General features: G+C 43.4%; 1 protein-coding gene across 3 annotated transcripts in view; it reads left to right on the top strand.

Annotated features, from left to right (window-relative positions):
- Positions 1–21,208, top strand: part of LOC120993871 (Friend leukemia integration 1 transcription factor-like) — a 44,558-nt gene extending 23,350 nt beyond the window's left edge. The window contains exons 2-10 of one of the 3 annotated variants that reach the window (XM_040422349.1): positions 4,322–4,503; positions 5,590–5,756; positions 8,467–8,670; positions 9,233–9,310; positions 9,393–9,452; positions 9,600–9,644; positions 12,745–12,828; positions 20,286–20,835; positions 20,868–21,208. In XM_040422349.1, the coding sequence (XP_040278283.1) occupies positions 4,322–4,503; positions 5,590–5,756; positions 8,467–8,670; positions 9,233–9,310; positions 9,393–9,452; positions 9,600–9,644; positions 12,745–12,828; positions 20,286–20,794 (1,329 nt within the window). In that variant the 3' untranslated portion in view covers positions 20,795–20,835; positions 20,868–21,208. Of the gene's footprint in view, positions 1–4,321; positions 4,504–5,589; positions 5,757–8,466; positions 8,671–9,232; positions 9,311–9,392; positions 9,453–9,599; positions 9,645–12,744; positions 12,829–20,285 lie in introns of all 3 variants that reach the window. The other 2 variants (XM_040422353.1, XM_040422344.1) reach the window with 2 other exon arrangements.
- The last annotated feature ends 1,819 nt before the right edge of the window (positions 21,209–23,027 follow it).

Genomic DNA, 23,027 nt, shown 5'->3' with positions numbered 1-23,027 from the left:
AACGCAATCAAGGCATGGACCGCCATCAGGATCACGGCCGACCCCACCGGATTTCTCCCGCCCCTCAACCCCCGTAAAGTGGTTTCACTCCGCTCTCGAGAAGGACCATTGGCAGTGGAAACCTCTTAACTAGTTGAACACCCATTTAAATCAATTGAAAAAGGGTTGTCTACCAGCTTGCTGACTGTTTCCAATAAAAAGTAGCAGAATTGCGATTGCAGCTCTGAAGTATAAAAGGAGTGACTGCGCTTATTATGAAGGTCATGCAGGACCTGGCTTTTAAAGGTGGCCCTAATACCATATTACAGTAGACGTATTGGCCGTCACCCAGCTTTCCCTGGAACTGATATCACAAAGAGACAGAATCGATCAGATGAACAGAAAACAACGTCTCGGAGATTTCAATTTTCCGGGGATTTTTTATATTTTTTTGTCTGAAAATAAAATCCACCGTAAATTAATGAAATGCAAATAGTTCCAGGTAAATTACAGGTTCTGACGTGAGACAAGACTAATCTATAAGGAGTCACGTGACCAGTAATCACCAAGTCCGAGCCTTGGACAACTACTCCCATCGTATATCATAGGACAGGGAGGTATAAGAGATCACATGTGCAACAGGACGTTAAGTGAAGATACAGAGATGTATCTAAGCCTATCACATGTGATACGGTCTGCTGAGTTAAAACTATCTTGTGTGATACGGTCTACTAAGCCACTGTATCTAATCCTATCAGGTGGGATTTCTGCTGAGCCACTGCATCTAATCCTATAATGTGTGATACTGTCTGATGATCTGAGTATCTAACCTAGCATGTGTAATACTGTATGCAGAGCTACAGTATCTAATCCTATTGTGTGTGATACTGCCTACTAAGGCTCTGTGATACTGTGTGATGATCTGTGTATCTGAAGCTATGTGTGATACTGTCTGATGATCGATGTATCTAAGCCTAGCATGTGTGATACTATCTGATGATCTGTGTATCTAAGCCTAGCATGTGTAATACTGTATGATAATCTGTGTATCTAAGCCTAGCATGTGTAATACTGTATGCAGAGCTACAGTATCTAATCCTATTGTGTGTGATGATCTGTGTATCTGAAGCTATGTGTGATACTGTCTGATGATCGATGTATCTAAGCCTAGCATGTGTGATACTGTCTGATGATCTGAGTATCTAAGCCTAGCATGTGTGATACTGTCTGATGATCTGAGTATCTAAAGCTATCATGTGTGATACTGTATGATGATCTGTGTATCTAAGCCTAGCATGTGTGATACTGTCTGATGATCTGTGTATCTAAGTCTAGCATGTGTGATACTGTCTGATGATCTGTGTATCTAAGCCTAGCATGTGTGATACTGTCTGATGATCTGTGTATCTAAGCCTATTATGTGCTATTCTGTATAATGATCTGTGTATCTAAGCCTAGCATGTGCGATACTGTCTGATGATCTGTGTATCTGAGCCTGGCATGTGCGACACTGTCTGATGATCTGTGTATCTAAGCCTAGCATGTGTAATACTGTATGCAGAGCTACAGTATCTAATCCTATTGTGTGTGATGATCTGTGTATCTGAAGCTATGTGTGATACTGTCTGATGATCGATGTATCTAAGCCTAGCATGTGTGATACTGTCTGATGATCTGAGTATCTAAAGCTATCATGTGTGATACTGTATGATGATCTGTGTATCTAAGCCTAGCATGTGTGATACTGTCTGATGATCTGTGTATCTAAGCCTAGCATGTGTGATACTGTCTGATGATCTGTGTATCTAAGCCTAGCATGTGTGATACTGTCTGATGATCTGTGTATCTAAGCCTATCATGTGCTATTCTGTATAATGATCTGTGTATCTAAGCCTAGCATGTGCGGTACTGTCTGATGATCTGTGTATCTGAGCCTGGCATGTGCGACACTGTCTGATGATCTGAGTATCTAAGCCTAGCATGTGTGATACTGTCTGATGATCTGTGTATCTAAGCCTGGCATGTGTGATACTGTCTGATGATCTGAGTATCTAAGCCTGGCATGTGTGATACTGTCTGATGATCTGTGTATCTAAGCCTGGCATGTGTGATACTGTCTGATGATCTGAGTATCTAAGCCTGGCATGTGTGATACTGTCTGATGATCTGAGTATCTAAGCCTGGCATGTGTGACACTGTTCCGGGCTGTACAGAGCTGAGGATCTGTTGCAGGTGGCGTACCCCCTATGAGATAGAACCTGAGATTGACCTCCTACTATTGATGGCTACAACACTCTCCATCGATATTTCCGGATATTTCCTCTTTGTCCCTGATGAGGTCTGTGGGGTAACACCGGTTTGTGTAACCTGAGGTCTGTGGGGCAATATCCTCTGGCCGTACAAGGTAGAGTGTGTGCAATCCTGTGCCAGGCAGAGTTGTCATCTGGGCATTATGTATACTGGACTGGTGGGGGGCCAGGACAGCAGACTCTTCCCAAATGTAGGAAAGCCTCGCTATAGCTGCATGTGTTCAGGTAATAAAGCAGGGAAGCCGCCTGGCATTGAGCAGACATAAATTGAATATTGGCTATTTTTGGGCAGCCTGATTCATAGACAGGATACAGGCGGCCATAGGCGGGTGCTGTACACTACAAATGCTAATTATTATAAGGGGAGTGATTACTGTGACAGGTAATTGCATGGAAGACACAGATCCTGTCATCCTTGCATCTTTTAGGTCATCACAAGTTTTAGTTTGGTAACAACTTCAGAAACAAATGTAGCAAACTTTTTGTATGTGGTCACATGACATAATCAGGTGCCTCCACTCTAGCGCTATATACAGTGTAAGTGAGCATACCCCATTACTGTAAACGCGGGCATAGATACCCATAGTGCGCCAGACAAGATGCCACATGTCACTAGAAAGGCCTGATATCAGAGGCAAAAAAAAAAAGTCAGAAAATTGTTTTCACCTTTAAGTGGACAATCCCTTTAAGTCATCTGGGGGTCACTGATAAACTATTTGCTGACTTGGTGATGTGATAACAAAACAATATATAATAATTTCTGTGGAATTTCCGGAGATATGAAGAATCGCGGCTCTGAAAAATATATTTATATTTTTATAACAACATCTAGAAGTTTCTTGGCCGAAGTTGCTTCCATTGTGGTCGCTTCCGCCGGGGAAAACTACATTGTTGTGGTGGTTTAAGAACTATTTATTATAGGGCTGGAGGGGGAGGGGACTGCCCGTCAGGAGAGCCGATTATAAGGGAAGGGGGGGCTACAAAGGGACTGGAAGTAAGGTGATCTCCTCTGTGAGACAAGAGAAGTCACGTGACACAGGAAGTCAGGAAGTGCCCTCTGCCAAGGAGTCAGGGAGGCGGGGCTAACTTCTTCTGATTGGCTCCTGTGGGGCTAACTGGGTCACCCAGTTGTATCCATTGGTTCAGTTTCTTATGTCTAGAGGACCTAATCTAACCTTCTAATGGAATCCTGTTAACCCATTTGGTGCCACCTGTTATGGGGCTTTGGATGTTTCTCTAACCCTGTAAATCTCAAGGGACCCTCAAAAACAGAACCTTCTGCCATTACATAGTCACCAAGGAGAAGACAATATGGAAACCAGGAGGTCTTCACAGGACAAACCCAGTTAAGCCCTGCTTTAGCATGCCGTATCTACATGGGCATTGGAAAATACCCTTCTTCATCCTGCCGAATTGCCAGAATTGTTCAGATCTTGAGGGACCACCAAGCTTTTGCTATCACTTAGCCATCAAAGAGCTTGAGACATAGAAACTAGGTTAACCACACAGGACAAAACTTTTAAGCCCCCTATTAGGTAGGGTCTACGTTGAGCATTTGAATATTTTCCCCTTCATCCTTCCGATTCGCCAGAATTGTTTGGATCTTGAGGGACTTCCAACTCAAACTTTTGCTATCACTTAGCCATGAGAGATCTTGTGGCATAGAAATTAGGTTACCCACAAAGGAAAAAACCCTTTAAGCCCGGCTTTATTATGTAAGGTCTACATGGAGCACTGGAATATTTTCCCTCTCATCCTGCCGAATCGCCATAATGATTCACATCTCAGGGACCTCAAGTGAACTTTCTGCTATAACTGAGTCACCAACCGGCCAGAAACATGGACACTAGGCTGTTTAAACCCGAAAAACCCTTTAAGCCCTGCTTTATTGTGAAGGATTTACATGCATATTAGTAAATAACCCTCTTCATCCTGCCGAATCGCCAAAATTATCATTTTAGTAACAAGGAAAGCACCTTGCGAGGATTGACACTATGTATCATCTCATTTCTTGTCCCCGTTTCTTCATCCAGGAGGCCCTTTCGGTGGTCAGTGAGGACCACACTCTTTTCTCTCCTCTTCTGATGAAGACAGAGATGCCCGATGAATATTCACCCATTAAGGAACGTGGAAATTATCCTGAGGCCACATGGATGTCCACCAGTGATCGTCAGCAGAACATTAAACAGGAGACAGAAGAGCAATCCAGGAACCGGTAAGGATTCATCCTGAGGTTACATTGGGTTGATAATAGTCTTGATAAAATCTGTGAATGTTTCTAGAAGTCCTTTGGTTAGTTTGCAAAAGTCAAGAACCAACCAAAGATCCATAGAATGTGATCCTACCTTCACCATTCTAGATTAGACCAATGATGAAGGCTACTCAACTCTTCTGACATCTTGAAAGATACAGTCTTTCTATAAAAAAAAGAGAAGGACAGTGTCCACCACCACCACCAGGAGATCAGGAATTTTGTTAATGGGACACCTAGCTGACCAGAAAAGCTTAAGAAAATAAAAGAAGTCATACTAACCTTACCAATCCCACTCCCACGAATCCCAGGTCCCCCATTGGTCTCTTTTTCCTGGTCCCACTTGACATAGAAGTGTGACCACTGACACATTCGCAAGTTGAGACAGGTCACTGCTTTGTCGAGAAGGGATCGGTGAGAAGAGTATAAGCTCCCCTGGTGTTAAAAAAAAATTGCTTTCTCTAAGGTCCATACTATTATCTGTAATAGTTCAGGCTACATGTACTTTTGTATTTCTCCATAGATGTTGAGCTGCAATACCAGATATAACCTATAGACAAGGGTGGCGCTGTTTGAGAGAAAGACAACTGTTTACATAGACACAGAGCCATAGTTCACCTGATTAAAACGCTGTTTTCCTTGTGTTGATTGGAGGTTCCGTTCCAGAGTTACGATACTTTTTCTTAATATGTAAATTGGGCATTCAGTGCAACGAGGTTGTCACCGTTGCTCTTGTTGCAGCAGAGCTCCACTCCTTTCTGTGGCCATCCCTTCCCTGACTGTTTTGATTGACAGGGCCAAGCAGAGAGGGAGGGGCTGGCTCACAAAGGAGTGGAGCTCTGATGCAACAAGTGCACAGGTGACGCCCTTATTGCACCAAAGGTCTAATTTACATACTAAGAAAGTCTCATAACTCGGGAACGGAGCCGCAGATCAACAAAACAAAACCAGCGTTTTAATCAGGGGAACCACCGCTTTGTGTCTGGTCAGGGAGGTCGCACGAGAGTCACTTCAATACATCAATGATTTTTCTTTTGTTCTCTTGCTAAGACTCCCCTCAGGTGGAGTATCGGTATTACAAGTGAACAAAACCGAAGAGGACAATGAGAGCCCCCATACAAACTACCAGACCACCTACCCCGACACCACGAGTAATGGCACCGAGTCACCAAGTCATATGAACGGCAACGAGGAAAAGAGGGTGATTGTACCTGCAGGTCAGTAGAAAGAAATGGTATAACAGTATTATAGTAATTACATAATAGGGGCCAGTATTATAGTAGTTATATTCTTGTACATAGGAGGTAGTATTATAGTAGTTATATTCTTGTACATAGGAGCAGTATTATAGTAGTTATATTCTTGTACATATGAGCAGTATTATAGTAGTTATATTCTTGTACATAGGAGCAGTATTATAGTAGTTATATTCTTGTACATAGGAGCAGTATTATAGTAGTTATATTCCTGTACATAGGAGCAGTATTATAGTAGTTATATTCTTGTACATAGGAGCAGTATTATAGTAGTTATATTCCTGTACATAGGAGCAGTATTATAGTAGTTATATTCTTGTACATAGGAGCAGTATTATAGTAGTTATATTCTTGTACATAGGAGCAGTATTATAGTAGTTATATTCTTGTACATAGGAGGCAGTATTATAGTAGTTATATTCTTGTACATAGGAGCAGTATTATAGTAGTTATATTCTTGTACATAGGAGGCAGTATTATAGTAGTTATATTCTTGTACATAGGAGCAGTATTATAGTAGTTATATTCTTGTAAATAGGAGCAGTATTATAGTAGTTATATTCTTGTACATAGGAGGCAGTATTATAGTAGTTATATTCTTGTACATAGGAGCAGTATTATAGTAGTTATATTCTTGTACATAAGAGGCAGTATTATAGTAGTTAGGTCCTTGTACATAGGAGGCAGTATTATAGTAGTTATATTCTTGTACATAGGAGCAGTATTATAGTAGTTATATTCTTGTACATATGAGCAGTATTATAGTAGTTATATTCTTGTACATAGGAGCAGTATTATAGTAGTTATATTCTTGTACATAGGAGGCAGTATTATAGTAGTTATATTCTTGTACATAGGAGCAGTATTATAGTAGTTATATTCCTGTACATAGGAGCAGTATTATAGTAGTTATATTCTTGTACATAGGAGCAGTATTATAGTAGTTATATTCTTGTACATAGGAGCAGTATTATAGTAGTTATATTCTTGTACATAGGAGGCAGTATTATAGTAGTTATATTCTTGTACATAGGAGCAGTATTATAGTAGTTATATTCTTGTACATAGGAGGCAGTATTATAGTAGTTATATTCTTGTACATAGGAGCAGTATTATAGTAGTTATATTCTTGTAAATAGGAGCAGTATTATAGTAGTTATATTCTTGTACATAGGAGGCAGTATTATAGTAGTTATATTCTTGTACATAGGAGCAGTATTATAGTAGTTATATTCTTGTACATAAGAGGCAGTATTATAGTAGTTAGGTCCTTGTACATAGGAGGCAGTATTATAGTAGTTATATTCTTGTACATAGGAGCAGTATTATAGTAGTTATATTCTTGTAAGTAGGAGGCAGTATTATAGTAGTTATATTCTTGTACATAGGAGGCAGTATTATGGTAGTTATATTCTTGTACATAGGAGCAGTATTATAGTAGTTATATTCTTGTACATAGGAGCAGTATTATAGTAGTTATATTCTTGTATATATGATGCAGTATTATAGTAGTTATATTCTTGTACATAGGAGGCAGTATTATAGTAGTTATATTCTTGTACATAGGGGGCAGTATTATAGTAGTTATATTCTTGTACATAGGAGGCAGTATTATAGTAGTTATATTCTTGTACATAGGAGCAGTATTATAGTAGTTATATTCTTGTACATAGGAGGCAGTATTATAGTAGTTATATTCTTGTACATAGGAGGCAGTATTATAGTAGTTATATTCTTGTACATAGGAGCAGTATTATAGTAGTTATATTCTTGTACATAGGAGCAGTATTATAGTAGTTATATTCCTGTACATAGGAGCAGTATTATAGTAGTTATATTCTTGTACATAGGAGCAGTATTATAGTAGTTATATTCTTGTACATAGGAGCAGTATTATAGTAGTTATATTCCTGTACATAGGAGGCAGTATTATAGTAGTTATATTCTTGTACATAGGGGGCAGTATTATAGTAGTTATATTCTTGTACATAGGGGGCAGTATTATAGTAGTTATATTCTTGTACATAGGAGCAGTATAATAGTAGTTATATTCTTGTACATAGGAGCAGTATTATAGTAGTTATATTCTTGTACATAGGAGGCAGTATTATAGTAGTTATATTCCTGTACATAGGAGCAGTATTATAGTAGTTATATTCTTGTACATAGGAGCAGGATTATAGTAGTTATATTCTTGTACATAGGAGTAGTATTATAGTAGTTATATTCTTGTATATAGGAGCAGTATTATAGTAGTTATATTCTTGTACATAGGAGGCAGTATTATAGTAGTTATATTCTTGTACATAGGAGCAGTATAATAGTAGTTATATTCTTGTACATAGGAGCAGTATTATAGTAGTTATATTCTTGTACATAGGAGGCAGTATTATAGTAGTTATATTCCTGTACATAGGAGCAGTATTATAGTAGTTATATTCTTGTACATAGGAGCAGGATTATAGTAGTTATATTCTTGTACATAGGAGTAGTATTATAGTAGTTATATTCTTGTACATAGGAGCAGGATTATAGTAGTTATATTCTTGTACATAGGAGGCAGTATTATAGTAGTTATATTCTTGTACATAGGAGCAGTATTATAGTAGTTATATTCCTGTACATAGGAGCAGTATTATAGAAATTATATTCTATATCTTTCTGACTTCAGACCCATTGGCTTGGACACAAGACCATGTAGCTCAGTGGTTGGACTGGGCAGTGAAGGAATATGCCCTCTGTGACGTGAACACCTCATTGATGCAGGGTGTAGATGGGAAAGAGCTATGCAGGATGACGCGGGAGGACTTCCTACGAATGGCATCCTCTTACAGTACCGACATGCTGATCTCACACTTGTCATATCTCCGCCAAAGTATGTACGCGCAAATATATATTTTTTGCAGTCAGTTCACCACATGCAGCGTGAACACTTAGGCCCCTTTCACACGAGCGAGAATTTCGCGCAGGTGCAATGCTTGATGCGAACGCACGGAATCCGGACCCCTTCATTCAAATGGGTCTGTGTACACGAGCGGTGTTTTTCACGCATCAGTATGTACTATATTCTGCGATTTTCACGCAACTCTGGCCCCATAGAAGTGAATGGAGCTGCGTGAAAATCGCATCGCATCCGCAAGCAACTGTGGATGCGATGCGACTTTCACAGATGGTTGCTAAGAAATGTTGTTTGTAAATATTCCGCTTTTTTATCACGCGCGTGCAAAACGCAGTAAATCGAATTGCACTGGCGCGATAAAAGCTGAACAACTGAACGCGATCGCAAACAAAACTGAGTGGCTTTCTTTGCGAAATCTCGCAGTTTTCACTGAACGCATCCGTACATAATGCGGACACGCTCGTCTGCAAGGGGCCTTAACATGTTTTTCTTACCATTTCGCTTCCAACAAGTTACATTTTCTCGTTAATTCCCACAGACAGCCCAACGTTCACATATTCTGTGGTCCCTGCTGCTCCAGCTTATCCAGTGGCCCCGAGGCACACAGTGAAGTCAGGTAAGTCAGGCCACTGGTGGCATACGGGATGTGATAGAGCCACGCCTTGTACCTGACTATGGCTCCTATGCTGTATTTGCAGAGCCGGCATATGACGAGGTGCGGAGAAGCTTGCAGTCCATCAGCAATACAATCCACAGAGGTGAAAAGTCTCAGTCGGCTCTATCTAGATGATGGAGCTAATGTCGTCTAAGCTCAGTACAACAGGAGCAATTAATAAATGCATGATTAATATAAATGAGTCAATCTCATAAAAAAAAATATATATATATATTATTTTGTACTATAGGTTCCCCGCCCCAGACTCCAGCCATCACCATACGCAATACACCAGGTGAGTGGGAACACGTAGACCAGGTCAAGGGCATTTCCAGTGTATGGTAAAAAGTTAGGCAGCCTTGTATTATAGTTTGTGCTTAAATTCCTAAAAAAAAAAAAAAAAAATATCTCTGCTTGCTGCCAGTGAATGAGAATATTCTTGTTTACATCCAGAGACTGGAAGCTAGTACAGGCCTAACGCCTCTTTCACACGGGCGTTGCGGGAAAAGGTGCGGGTGCGTTGCGGGAACCTGCGCGATTTTTCCGCGTGAGTGCAAAACATTGTAATGCGTTTTGCACTCGCGTGAGAAAAATCACGCATGTTTGGTACCCAAACCCGAACTTCTTCACAGAAGTTCGGGCTTGGGATCGGTGTTCTGTAGATTGTATTATTTTCCCTTATAACATGGTTATAAGGGAAAATAATAGCATTCTGAATACAGAATACATAGTACAATAGGGCTGGAGGGGTTAAAAAAAATAATAATAATAATTTAACTCTCCTTAGTCCACTTGCTGGGGCTGCCGGCATCTCCTTCTATCTCCTTTGCTGAACAGGACCTGTGGTGACGTCACTCCGGTCATCACATGATCCATCACCATGGTAAAAGATCATGTGACGGACCATGTGATGACCGGAGTGACGTCACCACAGGTCCTGTTCCTGCTCACAGCAAAAAAGAAGACAGAAAAGATGCCGGCTGTGCGAGCAAGTGGATTAAAGAGGACCTTTCACCAGAATAAAACATCTAAACTAACTATACAGACGTGTAGAGCGGCGCCTAAGGATCTCCCTGCACTTACTGTTATACCTGGGCGCCGCTCCGTTCTCCCGGTATAGCCTCCGGTATCTTCATAGTTAGGCTCCACCCAGGGGAACCTGCCGGCGTCTCTTTCTCCTATGCTGTAGCGCTGGCCAATCGCAGCGCTCAGCTCATAGCCTGAGAGAAAAAAAAACCTTGTGTGAAAATCGCAGCATGCTCTATATTCGTTTTTCACGCAACGCAGGCCCCATAGAAGTGAATGGGGCTGCGTGAAAATCGCAAGCAAGTGCGGATGCGGTGCAATTTTCACGCATGGTTGCTAGGTGACGATCGGGCTGGGGACCCAATCTGTATTTTCCCTTATAACATGGTTATAAGGGAAAATAATAGCATTCTGAATACAGAATATATAGTACAATAGGGCTGGAGGGGTTAAAAATTAATAAAAATTAACTCACCGAGTCCACTTGATCACGTAGTTGCAGATCTCTGTCTTCTTCTGTAATTTTGAGCTGCCGGCTAAGGACCTGTGGTGACGTCACATCACATGATCCAATCACATGGTCCCTCACCATGGTGATGAACCATGTGACTGGACCATGTGATGAGCACAGTGACGTCATCAAAGGTCCTATTCCTGTGCACAGCAAAGAAGAAGACAGAAGAGATGCCAGCTGCGCGATCAAGTGGATTAAGGTGAGTTAGATTATTTTTTATTTTATTTTTAACCCCTCCAGCCCTATTGTACTAGGCAGTCTGTATTCAGAATGCTATTATTTTCCCTTATAACCATGTTATAAGGGGAAATAATACAATCTACAGAACACCGATCCCAAGCCCGAACTTCTGTGAAGAAGTTCGGGTTTGGGTACCAAACATGCCGATTTTTCTCACGCGCGTGCAAAACGCTACTTTCACACCTGCGTTTAGGTCGGATCCGTCTGGTATCTGCCCAGACGGATCCGCACCTATAAGGCCTAGTTCACACGAACGTTTTTTTGTGTTCCGTATACGGGCCGTTTTTTTGTGTTCCGTATACGGAACCATTCATTTCAATGGTTCTGCAAAAAAAACGGAATGTGTTCCGTATGCATTCCGTTTCCGTATTTCCGTTTTTCCGTTCCGTTGAAAGATAGAACATGTCCTATATTTGGCCGCAAATCACGATCCGTGGCTCCATTAAAGTCAATGGGTCCGCAAAAAAAACGGAACACATACGGAAATGCATCCGTATGTCTTCCGTATCCGTTCCGTTTTTTCTGAACCATCTATTGAAAATGTTATGCCCAGCCCAATTTTTTCTATGTAATTACTGTATACTGTATATGCCATACGGAAAAACGGAACAGAAAAACGGAAAGGAAACGGAAACACAACGGAACTCAAAAACGGATCCGTGAAAAACGGACCGCAAAAAACTATAAAAGCCATACGGTCGTGTGAACTTGGCCTAATGCAAACGTTTAGATCCGTTCAGAACGGATCCGTTTGCATTACCGTTTGTTCATGATAATGCAAACGGATCCGTTTTGACTTTACATTGAAAGTCAATGGGAGACGGATCCGTTTGAAAATTGAGCCATACTGTGTCAACTTCAAACGGATCCGTCCCCATTGACTTACATTGTAAGTCTGGACGGATCCGTTTGCCTCCGCACGGCCAGGCGGGCACCCGAACGCTGCAAGCTGCGTTCGGGTGTCCGCCTGCTGAGCGGAGCGGAGGACAAACGGAGCCAGACTGATGCATTCTGAGCGGATCCGCATCCATTCAGAATGCATTAGGGCTGGACGGATCCGTTCGGGCCGCTTGTGAGAGCCTTCAAACGGAACTCACAAGCGGAGCCCCGAACGCTAGTGTGAAAGTAGCCTTACAATGTTTTGCACTCGCGCGGAAAAATCACGCATGTTCCCGCAACGCACCCGCACCTTTTCCCGCAACGCCCGTCTGAAACCAGCCTTATACTAGCTGTTGTAACTGGATCCCTACAGGCAGCTCTGTCCGCAATGAGCTTTGGAATATGTGTGCGTGCGTGTGTATTATGTGTATGGATTTGTAATATATGTTTCTATGTGTGTCTATCATGCAGCAGTGCTATATGCATATAGTGACATGAACTATGTCATGTGCATTGAACGCTGATGAGGGTTTCATTTCACATTCTCATCAAATCCTGGGTAACACATCAGTGTAAACCTCCATTCACTGACAGCCATCACAAATCTAGAACATGACAAGGCAGGGAAACAAAGTATATGAAAGAGTTGAAAAACTTTTTTGCATCTTTGTTCACACTAAGAAAATGCGTTATACATAATCAAGTCATTTTAGAGCCTGAAATCTTTCCTTTCCAGATCCGTACCAGGTGTTGGGTCCGACGAGCAGCCGTCTGTCTAATCCAGGTGAGATGTCACAGCAAACTTCATTATATAGGCCAGGTATGAACACACCCAAAATCTAGGCTCCCCGCAGCTGAAATCTATCTAAGGACTCAATGGGGACAAAACTGAACTGAACAGAGCGGAATGCTCCAAAATGCATTCCGTTCCGTTTAGTTGCGTTCCCAGACCGGAGAGAAAACCGCAACATGTTGTAGTTTGCTTTTTGTCCGGAGCAAGAAGGATTCAGCATGACCCCCAATGTAAGTCAACGGGGACGGAACAGTTTTCTCTGCCACAATAGAAAACGTATCCGTCCCCCATTGACTTTCAATGCAGTTCATGACGGATCCGTCTTGGCTATGTTAAAGATAATACAACCGGATCCGCTCATAACAGATGCAGACGGTTGTATTATCAGTAATGGAAGCGTTTTTGCTGAACCCTGCTGGATCGCTAGTGTGAAAGTAGCCTTAAAGGGTAACTCCAGATACAGCTGAGATTTCCACTGATGATACAAGGAACATTCCTAAGGCCTCTTGCACATGGCCGTTGTGCTCCCGTGGCCGTATTGCTGGCCGCATATGGCGGTTCCGCAATACACGGGGCACTGGCTGTGTGCATTCCGCATCACGGATGCGGACCCATTCAAGGGAATCCAGAGAATGCGGTGCGGAACGTAAGCACGGGACGGAACACCACCGAAGCACTACGGAGTGCTTCCGTTCCACAAAAAATTTAACTTTTTACGGAACAGAAGGATCACGGACTCATTCAAGTTCAATGTGTCTGGATCCGTCCCAGCCGCTGCACGGAGGTTGCCCGTGCATTGGGGACCGCAAATTGCGGTCCCCAAAGCACGGAACGGAACCACAACAGCCGTGTGCAAGAGGCCTAAGTCACATGGAGCAGACATTTCATTAAGGCCACATGCCCACGGCCGTTGTGCGGCCAATCCGTGCATTGGGGACCGCAATTGCAACATCCGTGCAGCGGGCCAGACCCATTGAATTTGAATGGGTCCATGGTCTGTCTGCACTGCAAAAAAATATGACATGTCAGATTTATTTGCGGTGCGGAACAACGGAAAAAAACACCACGGTAGCACTCCGTAGTGCTTCTGGTGTTCCGTTCCGTGACTCCGTTCCGCATCTCTGGAATTGCGGACCCATTCAGAAAAATACCTGTAATTCTATTCAAAAATTCACTCCCATCAGGGAGGAGCTGATATCTCCTGGTCTCCTTGTGCAGGGAGGAGCTGATATCTCCCGCTCTCCTTGTGCAGGGAGGAGCGGATATCTCCTGGTCTCCTTGTGCAGGGAGGAGCGGATATCTCCTGGTCTCCTTGTGCAGGGAGGAGCGGATATCTCCCGCTCTCCTTGTGCAGGGAGGAGCTGATATCTCCCGCTCTCCTTGTGCAGGGAGGAGCGGATATCTCCTGGTCTCCTTGTGCAGGGAGGAGCGGATATCTCCTGGTCTCCTTGTGCAGGGAGGAGCGGATATCTCCTGGTCTCCTTGTGCAGGGAGGAGCTGATATCTCCTGGTCTCCTTGTGCAGGGAGGAGCGGATATCTCCTGGTCTCCTTGTGCAGGGAGGAGCGGATATCTCCTGGTCTCCTTGTGCAGGGAGGAGCTGATATCTCCTGGTCTCCTTGTGCAGGGAGGAGCTGATATCTCCTGGTCTCCTTGTGCAGGGAGGAGCTGATATCTCCTGGTCTCCTTGTGCAGGGAGGAGCGGATATCTCCTGGTCTCCTTGTGCAGGGAGGAGCTGATATCTCCTGGTCTCCTTGTGCAGGGAGGAGCTGATATCTCCTGGTCTCCTTGTGCAGGGAGGAGCTGATATCTCCTGGTCTCCTTGTGCAGGGAGGAGCTGATATCTCCTGGTCTCCTTGTGCAGGGAGGGGCTGATATCTCCTGGTCTCCTTGTGCAGGGAGGGGCTGATATCTCCTGGTCTCCTTGTGCAGGGAGGAGCTTGCTCTTATGCTCTTTGTCGCCCCCTGCTGGGAAATTCACTTTATAATAATAATAATAACTTTGCGGTTGCACTGGGGATGGTAGTAAAAACAAATATTCTTGGGGTTAGTCCTATTATAAGATGATCTTATTCCACACCAAAAACAGCATCTGTACTGTATTAGGGCTCATGCACATGAACGTATTTTGTTTCCGTGTCCATTCTGGTTTTTTTTGCAGCCCGTATGTGGAACCATTCACTTCAATAGTTCCGCAAAAAAAAAACTGGAAATGACTCCGTGTGCATTCCGTTTCCGTATGTCCGCATGGCCATTCCGCAAAAAAGATAGAATATCTGCTATTATTGTCTGTTTTGCGGACAAGGATAGGCATTGTTACAATGGATCTGCAAAAAAAAAAAAAACGGATGCAATACGGATGTCAAGGTCGTATGCATGAGCTTTTAGGTCTGAAAAAACATGCATAATCCGCACCGTGTGCAGCCACCCTTAGGGATCATACACACGACGGTATGTATTTTGTGGTCCGCAAAACAGGGATCCGCAAAAAAATAAAAAACACAGATGATGTCCGTGTTACATCTGTTTTTTTTTTTTTGCGGATCCATTGTAACAATGCCTGTCCTTGTCCGCAAAATGGACAAGAATAAGACATGTTCTATTTTTTTTTTTAATTCAGAACTGACTTGCGGACATACGTATACGGAATGCACACGAGTCATTTCCGTTTTTTTTTACGGCCCCATTGAAATGAATGGTTCTGCATATGGGCTGCAAAAAACAAACAAAACGGAACGGACACAGACATTAAAATGCGTTCGTGTGCATGAGCCCGTAGAGTGTGTCCACACATAGCAGATACTCTGTGAATTTGCGGCCATGGATTTGCGTGTGGCAAATTCGCTGTGTTTTACCGTACAAGAAAAGTGTTTACCATATTAAGAAATCTCCTTGCTTTGAAAAAATAAAAAATCCCCAGCGTAAATTGCCCTGCGGTGCGGATTCTAAATCTGCATCGTGTCAAGTTATCCACCACAGAGGTCATCTTTTGCAATGCATACGGTAAAATCCGTGGCAGATCTGCAGCCAAATCCGCTACGGAATTTCTGTCACGAAGACGCAGCCAAATCCTCAGCGGAAATTTCTGTGTGGATTTGTCGTGGTTTTTGCTGCAAAGGGGTGAAATCCGCGGTGGATAACCGCAGCATACACGCTAGGGATCTAAAATCCGCCCTATGGGTCAATTTCCAATGGGGAAGAAATTTGATAAAACCGTCGTCCACTTCGCTGGTACCACATTACGCTGCAAATCCGGCGATGGAAAACCGCCATCCTATCCGTAAGAGGGTTCTATAATAAAGGAGAAAGGCAATTACACGGAACATTGGAGCCCGGGGGGCCAAGCGCGTGTTTGTGTATTTCAGTAAGAGGAGTACGTTAATTAGAACGCAGGGGGTCTTGTGCAGATCACGTTGCTCCACAGGCTGCACAACCTCTGTAAGCCGGGGGTAAAGCTGTGAGGATTTAGTAATACCGCACAAGCTGCTCTGTTGACACAATATTGTGTAAGAAAACATCGCCATGTTGTAATGCTCGCTCTCCGGGTCTCTGGTTTCATAGCCCAACCTTCCTCCACCAATCGACTACTTCTGTCTGCTCAGCTGGCGACCACTTGTCGATCTCAGTCCTGCAGAAAGCAGATTACGCCTCTCCGCAGGACGTCTGGCCCTTTAATTACTCGCGCTGAGTGTACAAATGTGTGAATGTTTTTTATTAGGCCAGCGCCTATAAGCCGTCTTTTCATTAATTAGCTGTAATCACCTTATAATGACTTCATCCCAAAAGTAAAGCCAGAGGTCGGCCATATTGCAGCAGTCTAAGGGCTCCTTCACACGCCGGGGGTCATTCTCTAAGACAGGCTTCGTTACGCCGGTCTTAGATTTCCCTCTACGCTGCCGTAAGATTCGGCTAATTTATGACCTTTAGGCCTGCATCTGGGTGGAGTCGTTTTTTTTTCTGCCAATATTTGCGCCAGGTGTAAATGTTACTAATAGGGACGAGCGAATTTCATATTTTGAAATTCGTTTTCGGTTCGTGTTATGGTATTTACTGAATTTCGTTATGGATTCCGTTACCACGGACGACAACGCAACTCTGTGACGGAATGCCTTTGGAGGCATTCCGTTATTCATTCCGTCATAATAGAAGTCTATGGCCTGCATAATGGATCCGTCCGGTTTACGTTATGCAGGAGAGGACTCCCCTGCATAACGGATACCGGACGGATCCGTTTTGCAGCCCATAGACTTCTATTATGACGGAATGAATAACGGAATGCCTCTAAAGGCATTTCGTCATGGAATTGCGTTATGGTCCGTGGTAATGGAATCCAGAACGCAATTCAGTAAATACCACAACACGAACCCACACACGAACTTCAAAATATGAAATTCGCTCATCCCTAGTTACTAAATTTGCCAGGATCCATGTCCCGGGCCCCGCCACTCCGAAGTGGCAAAGATTGCGCAAAAACACCCGTGCGACAAAATATTGTCACACAGGAATTTAAAAAAATCACAAAAAGGGTATTTGCAGTTTTTTTTTTTTTTTTTTTACTCCTAAACCATTTTTTGTCCCAAAAACTCATGAGCATTTTCTTAGGTGTTTTTGCCCATATAGCATGATGTTTTAGCACCTGATGTTTTTTGCATGTCTGACGTTTTTTTGTTTGTCTCCCCCCCCCCCAAAAAAAAGAGCATCTCAAGGGTGAAAAAAATACCCTTTGTTCTTGATTTTGTTTTGGGTATAGCTTTTCCTGGAGTTTCCATTCAGTGTTTTTTTTTTTTATTATTATTATTTTAGACAAAAAACACGGCATCCGGATCCTGCATTGAAGTTTAGTTAAAGGGGTTTTCCGGGATTTTGATACCAATGGCCTACCCTCAGGATACGTCATCAATTTCCGGCCTCTTTTTAGGCCAGTGACGTCAGATGACCTATGTGCAGCTCTGTCCCATTCAAGTGAATGGGGCTGAGCTGTAATACAAAGCACAGCCATTGTACAATGTATACAAAAATACTTAAAAAAAACAAAAAACCTCAAAAACGCCAGAAAAAAAGTGTGTGGTACCAGCCTAAAAGAAAACTTGTCTTAGTTGCCCATAGCAACCAATAAGAGTGCAGCTTTCATTTCAAATCCTGCGCTTGTAAAATGAAAGCTGTGCTGTGATTGGTTGCTATAGGCAACCAAGAGAATTTTTCTTGTAGACAGTTTCACAAGTGTATGAGGAAGGGGCGGCCATTTTGAGTTTTCCTCCACTGTGATCATCTGATGGCGGTCTGTGTACACGAGTGGTCTGAAGTACGACCGGTCATTTTGTACCACCAGAGTGCTTGTCACACCCAGCTTTCCCATGTTCCCGAATGATAACGACATATGCCAACTGGCCTGTCAGAAAGTCACCCAGCTTTCCAAGTAACATCTCCTTTGTTTTGCTCCCTCAGGCGCCATTAAGATCTTACAAGCATGTTCACACAGCAAAATCTGACATGTGTTTGCCACGGAATCCATGTCAGAAATCCAAGGTTGAGCCCCAGATTTCTGCTGCGGTTTTATAGTTGCATGCGCCTCTTTAATCCCTTAATGCAGGGAATTGTATGGAGTGGGCTGCTGCAGTGAGCCCGCTCCATACACGGCGGGTGTCGGCTGTATAATATGCTGAACTCCCTCATTAAACCCCTCAGATGCCGTGTTTAACAGCGATCACGGCATCTGTGAGGTTAGGCAGAGGGATGCGGCTTCCTCTACAGTGAAATTGCAGGGCTCCGATTGGTTATCATGACAACCTGGGGCCTGCTGAGGCTTCCCAGGGCTGTTATAGTAATCTGCCTGTAAAGCCATGCACTAGACACAGCTCAGCAGGGAGTGCGTCAGAATGCCATTCACCCTAAGGCAAGGGCAACACTGGTCGCGCGATACTTGTTGCGGCCAGGATCGCTGAACGGTGATCCCATGGAAATGAAGGGGATCGCTGCGGCAGTCGCAAGAAATCCAGCCGTGTTGGATTTCATGCGACTGCCAAGGTGATCTCATTCATTTCTACGGGATCACCGTTACTCAGCGATCCTGGCTGCAATCAGTGTCGCCGTGTAGTCCTTGCCTAATAGATCTTTATTAGGTGAATAGGACAAGGGACAAAAAGATCTCAGGTTCTAGTCCCCTAAGGGGGCTAAAAGTTATTAAAAGGGTTTTCTGAGATTTTTATACTGATGACCTATCCTCTGGATAGGTCATCAGTATCTAATCGGTGGGGGTCCGACACCCGGTACCTCCACCGATCAGCTGTTTTCAGAAGGCAACGGCGCTCCTGTGAGTGCCACGGCCTTCTCGTAGCTCACCCAGGACAGTGACGTACATTGTATAGCGGCTGTGCTTGGTATCACGCTCTGCCCCATTCACTTCTATTAGGCTGAGCTGTGCCTAGGCCACGTGAGCGATGAATGTGACGGCACTGGCCTAGAAAAAGCAATGAGAAGGCCGTAGCGCCCACAGGAGCCCCCACCAATCAAATACTGATGACCTATCCTAAGGTCACCAGTAAAAAAAAAAACCTTTAAGCAAAAAGTTAAAAAATAAAATAAAAATAAAAACCATCAAAATATTAAAAGTTTAAATCACTCCCTTTCACAATTTTACATATAAAAATCAACATATTAGGTATCACCGCATCCAAAAATGTCTGAGCCACTAAATTATTTAAAAAAGTTCCTGTGAGGTGAACGCCATAAAGGAAAAAAATAAAATTTAAAACACACAATTCGTCATTTTTGAATCACCTTGTCCTCCCCCCAAAAATTGATCAGTGATCAAAAAGTTGTACATACCACAAAAATTGTGCCAATAAAAACTACAGTTCTTTCCACAAAAAACAAGCTCTCATAAGCTCTGTAGACCAAAATATTTTAAAAAAATTGCTATCCGAAAATGGAGATGCAAAGAAAAAATTTTTTTTTTCAAAAGTTTTTTTTTTTTTTTTAAGTAATAGAACAAAATAAAAACTATACAAGTTGGGTATCACCGTAATTGTATTGAGCTGCAGAATAAGGAAAGTGAACGCTGTTACGTCAAAACCCCAAAAACCTTGGTGGAATTGTGGGTTGTTGTTTTTTTCTATTTTACCCCACTAAGAATTTTTTTTCCCCGTTTTCCAATACAAGACCAGGTAAATTACCTGGTGCCATTAGAAAATGCATCTTGTCCCGCAAAAAAAAAACCCTCCTATGGCTATGTGAACTGAACAATAAAAACGTTATGGCTATTGTAACGTGGGGAGGAAAATGCAAAAATTTAAATAGGCTTGGTCTTTAATTAATAAGGCTAGTCCGTCAGCGACCACCCGCCATATGCTTTTTCACCCTGAATTGAGGATACAATAGAAACCACTGCAAACCGCGTGCGCATTTCGCCATGTGGTTCTTGTGTGAATTACGTCCCAGTCACATGTGGGGATCGTCGCTGATATTTTTGTCTTAATTTTTTTTAGGGAGCGGCCAGATCCAGCTGTGGCAATTCCTCCTGGAACTCCTATCGGACAGCGGGAACGCCGGCTGCATCGCCTGGGAAGGAGTGAATGGGGAATTCAAGATGACGGACCCGGACGAGGTGGCCCGGCGCTGGGGGGAACGCAAGAGCAAACCCAACATGAACTATGATAAGCTGAGCCGGGCGCTGCGCTACTACTACGACAAGAACATCATGAGCAAGGTGCACGGGAAGCGCTACGCCTACAGGTTCGACTTCCAAGGAATCCAGGTGGTCCAGCAATCCCACAACAACGACCCCTCAGGCTGCAAATACCAGGACGGGAACTATTATACCCAGCAAGCCAAGTCAGCTGTGCCACTACCCCCCCACCACAACCAGTCCCCCTCCCTGCCTGCCACCATCATCCCTGTGCAGTACTTCAGCACGTCCCCCGGTGGTGGACTGTACCCAGGGCAGACAAGACAACATGGCGGCCATCTGGGGTCACATCTTGGGACTTACTACTGAGTCATAGGAGGACATTCATTACAATGGAGGTTGAACTGCAGAGGGTGAACTCTGAAAATGGCACAAATCCCAAAAATTCTTAGCCAATGCAAAAACTCCGGTCTATTAAACTCGGTTTACCAATGGGTGACAACCATTATGGCCGCCAGTACTTTACCAGATTCCAGAATGGCAAATCTGGCCAGATTCGCCTGGAAAAGCTGGGTGCAAACCAATATGGCTGCTCTCATAGGGAGCGTGACCCAGCTTTTTCAGGTGTCTGAACATCAAATCTGGCCAGATTTGCCATTCTGGAATCTGGTAAAGTACCGGCGGCCATATTGGTTGTCATAGATATAGAGAGGAAACGGAGGAGGAGCGGAAATTGTGACAACCTCACTGAAGACGTCTCCGGGACTGAGGTTTAGGCCTAGTTCACACAAACGTTTTTTTTGCGAGTGTACGGGCCGTTTTTTTTTTGTGTTCCGTATACGGTCCGTATACGGAACCATTCATTTCAATGGTTCCGCATAAAAAACGGAATGTGTTCCGTATGCATTCCGTTTCCGTATTTCCGTTCCGTTGAAAGATTGACCATGTCCTATATTTGGCCGCAAATCACATTCCGTGGCTCCATTAAAGTCAATGGGTCCGCAAAAAAACGGAACACATACGGAAATGCATCCGTATGTCTTCCATATCTGTTCCGTTTTTGCTGAACCATCTATTGAAAATGTTATGCCCAGCCCAATTTTTTCTATGTAATTACTGTATACTGTATATGCCATACGGAAAAACGGAACGGAAAAACGGAACAGAAACGGAAACACAACGGAACAACGGATCCGTGAAAAACGGACCGCAATAAACTATAAAAGCCATACGTTCGTGTGAACTAGGCCTTACTGAGGTCTTGTTTTTGTGAGGGATGCTCTTAGCACTGGGGTAACGGGCTCCCGTACCTCTCTCTCTGCTCTGTGAATCTTGTCTTTGGAGACATTTATTGGTGTTTTTTTTGGTTTGTTTTTTCATTTATGTTATTTGTATTTTTATTAAATGCATTAGGCTTTGACGTTTCCTTTAAATTTGCTCCCTTGCCCACTGAGCCTCTTTCTGTGTACTGCAACTGGTGGTGGTGGGTGGGCATCTCTGGGTTAAAGGGGGATGTACAGAATAAAAAAAAATAAAAAAACATGGCCCCTTTCTTTCAAAAATAGCACCACCACTGTCTACAGGTTGTGCGCGGTATTGCAGTTCTGCCCCATTGACATCAATGGAGCCGGGCTGTAATACAAGACACAACCAAAAGATACGGCGGGCTGCTGCTGCTGCTGGTTGTGGAAGTAAGCAGCCATGTCTTTATATGTTTAACGCCTATTGTTTAACCCCTTCAATACCGAGCCACTTTTCACCTTCAGTCCCAGGCCGATTTTTGCAAATCTGACACTGTGTCACTTTATGTGGTAACAACTCTGGAACGCTTTTACTTATCCAAAGCCATTCTGAGATTGTTTTCTCGTGAAAAAATTTGAGTCAACATGTTTTATTTATAAAAGAAAATCCAAAATGTATAGAAAATGTTGAAAAATTAGCGATTTTCAAAATTTCAATTTCGCTGCTTTCTATAAGGAGCAGTGCGGAGGCACAGAGCAGAAGCACTACGGAGCGCTTCCGTACTAGCAACATAACTGGGCCCCACAGCAAATTTTGGAACGGGGACCCCGCCCCCCAGCAACTTCTTCTCAACCCCCTTCTCCCGTACAACCCTCACTCCTGTGACTAGTCAAGATCGTTCTCTCAGACAAGGCCCGGCAGCCGCTCCGTCCATTTCCTACAGTGTCTCTGTATAATAAATTACATTAAGGCCTCATGCACATGACCGTATGTATTTTGCAGTCCGCAAAAAACGAATCCGCAAAAAATACGGATGACGTTTCTGTGCATTCCGTATTTTGCGGAACGGAACAGCTGGCCCCTAATAGAACAGTACTATCCTTGTCCGTAATGCGGACAAGAATAGGACATGTTCTATTTTTTGCGGGACAAAAATACGGGCATACGGAAACGGAATGCACACTTTTTTTTGCGGACCCATTGAAATGAATGGTTCCGCAAAAAAAGCCTAAAAAAAACGGAACGGACACGGAAAGAAAATACGTTCATGTGAATGAGCCCTAAATCTTTTAGGCCTCCTCCTGGGTGGGCCCCTTCTGGGTTGGGGCCCCAAAGCAGCCGCTTCCCCTGGTGCGGACAG

This window comes from Bufo bufo, chromosome 1, assembly GCF_905171765.1.
Source record: "Bufo bufo chromosome 1, aBufBuf1.1, whole genome shotgun sequence".
In the NCBI taxonomy this organism is placed as follows: Eukaryota; Metazoa; Chordata; class Amphibia; order Anura; family Bufonidae; genus Bufo; species Bufo bufo.
This window is presented reverse-complemented; position numbering and strand designations above follow the sequence as displayed.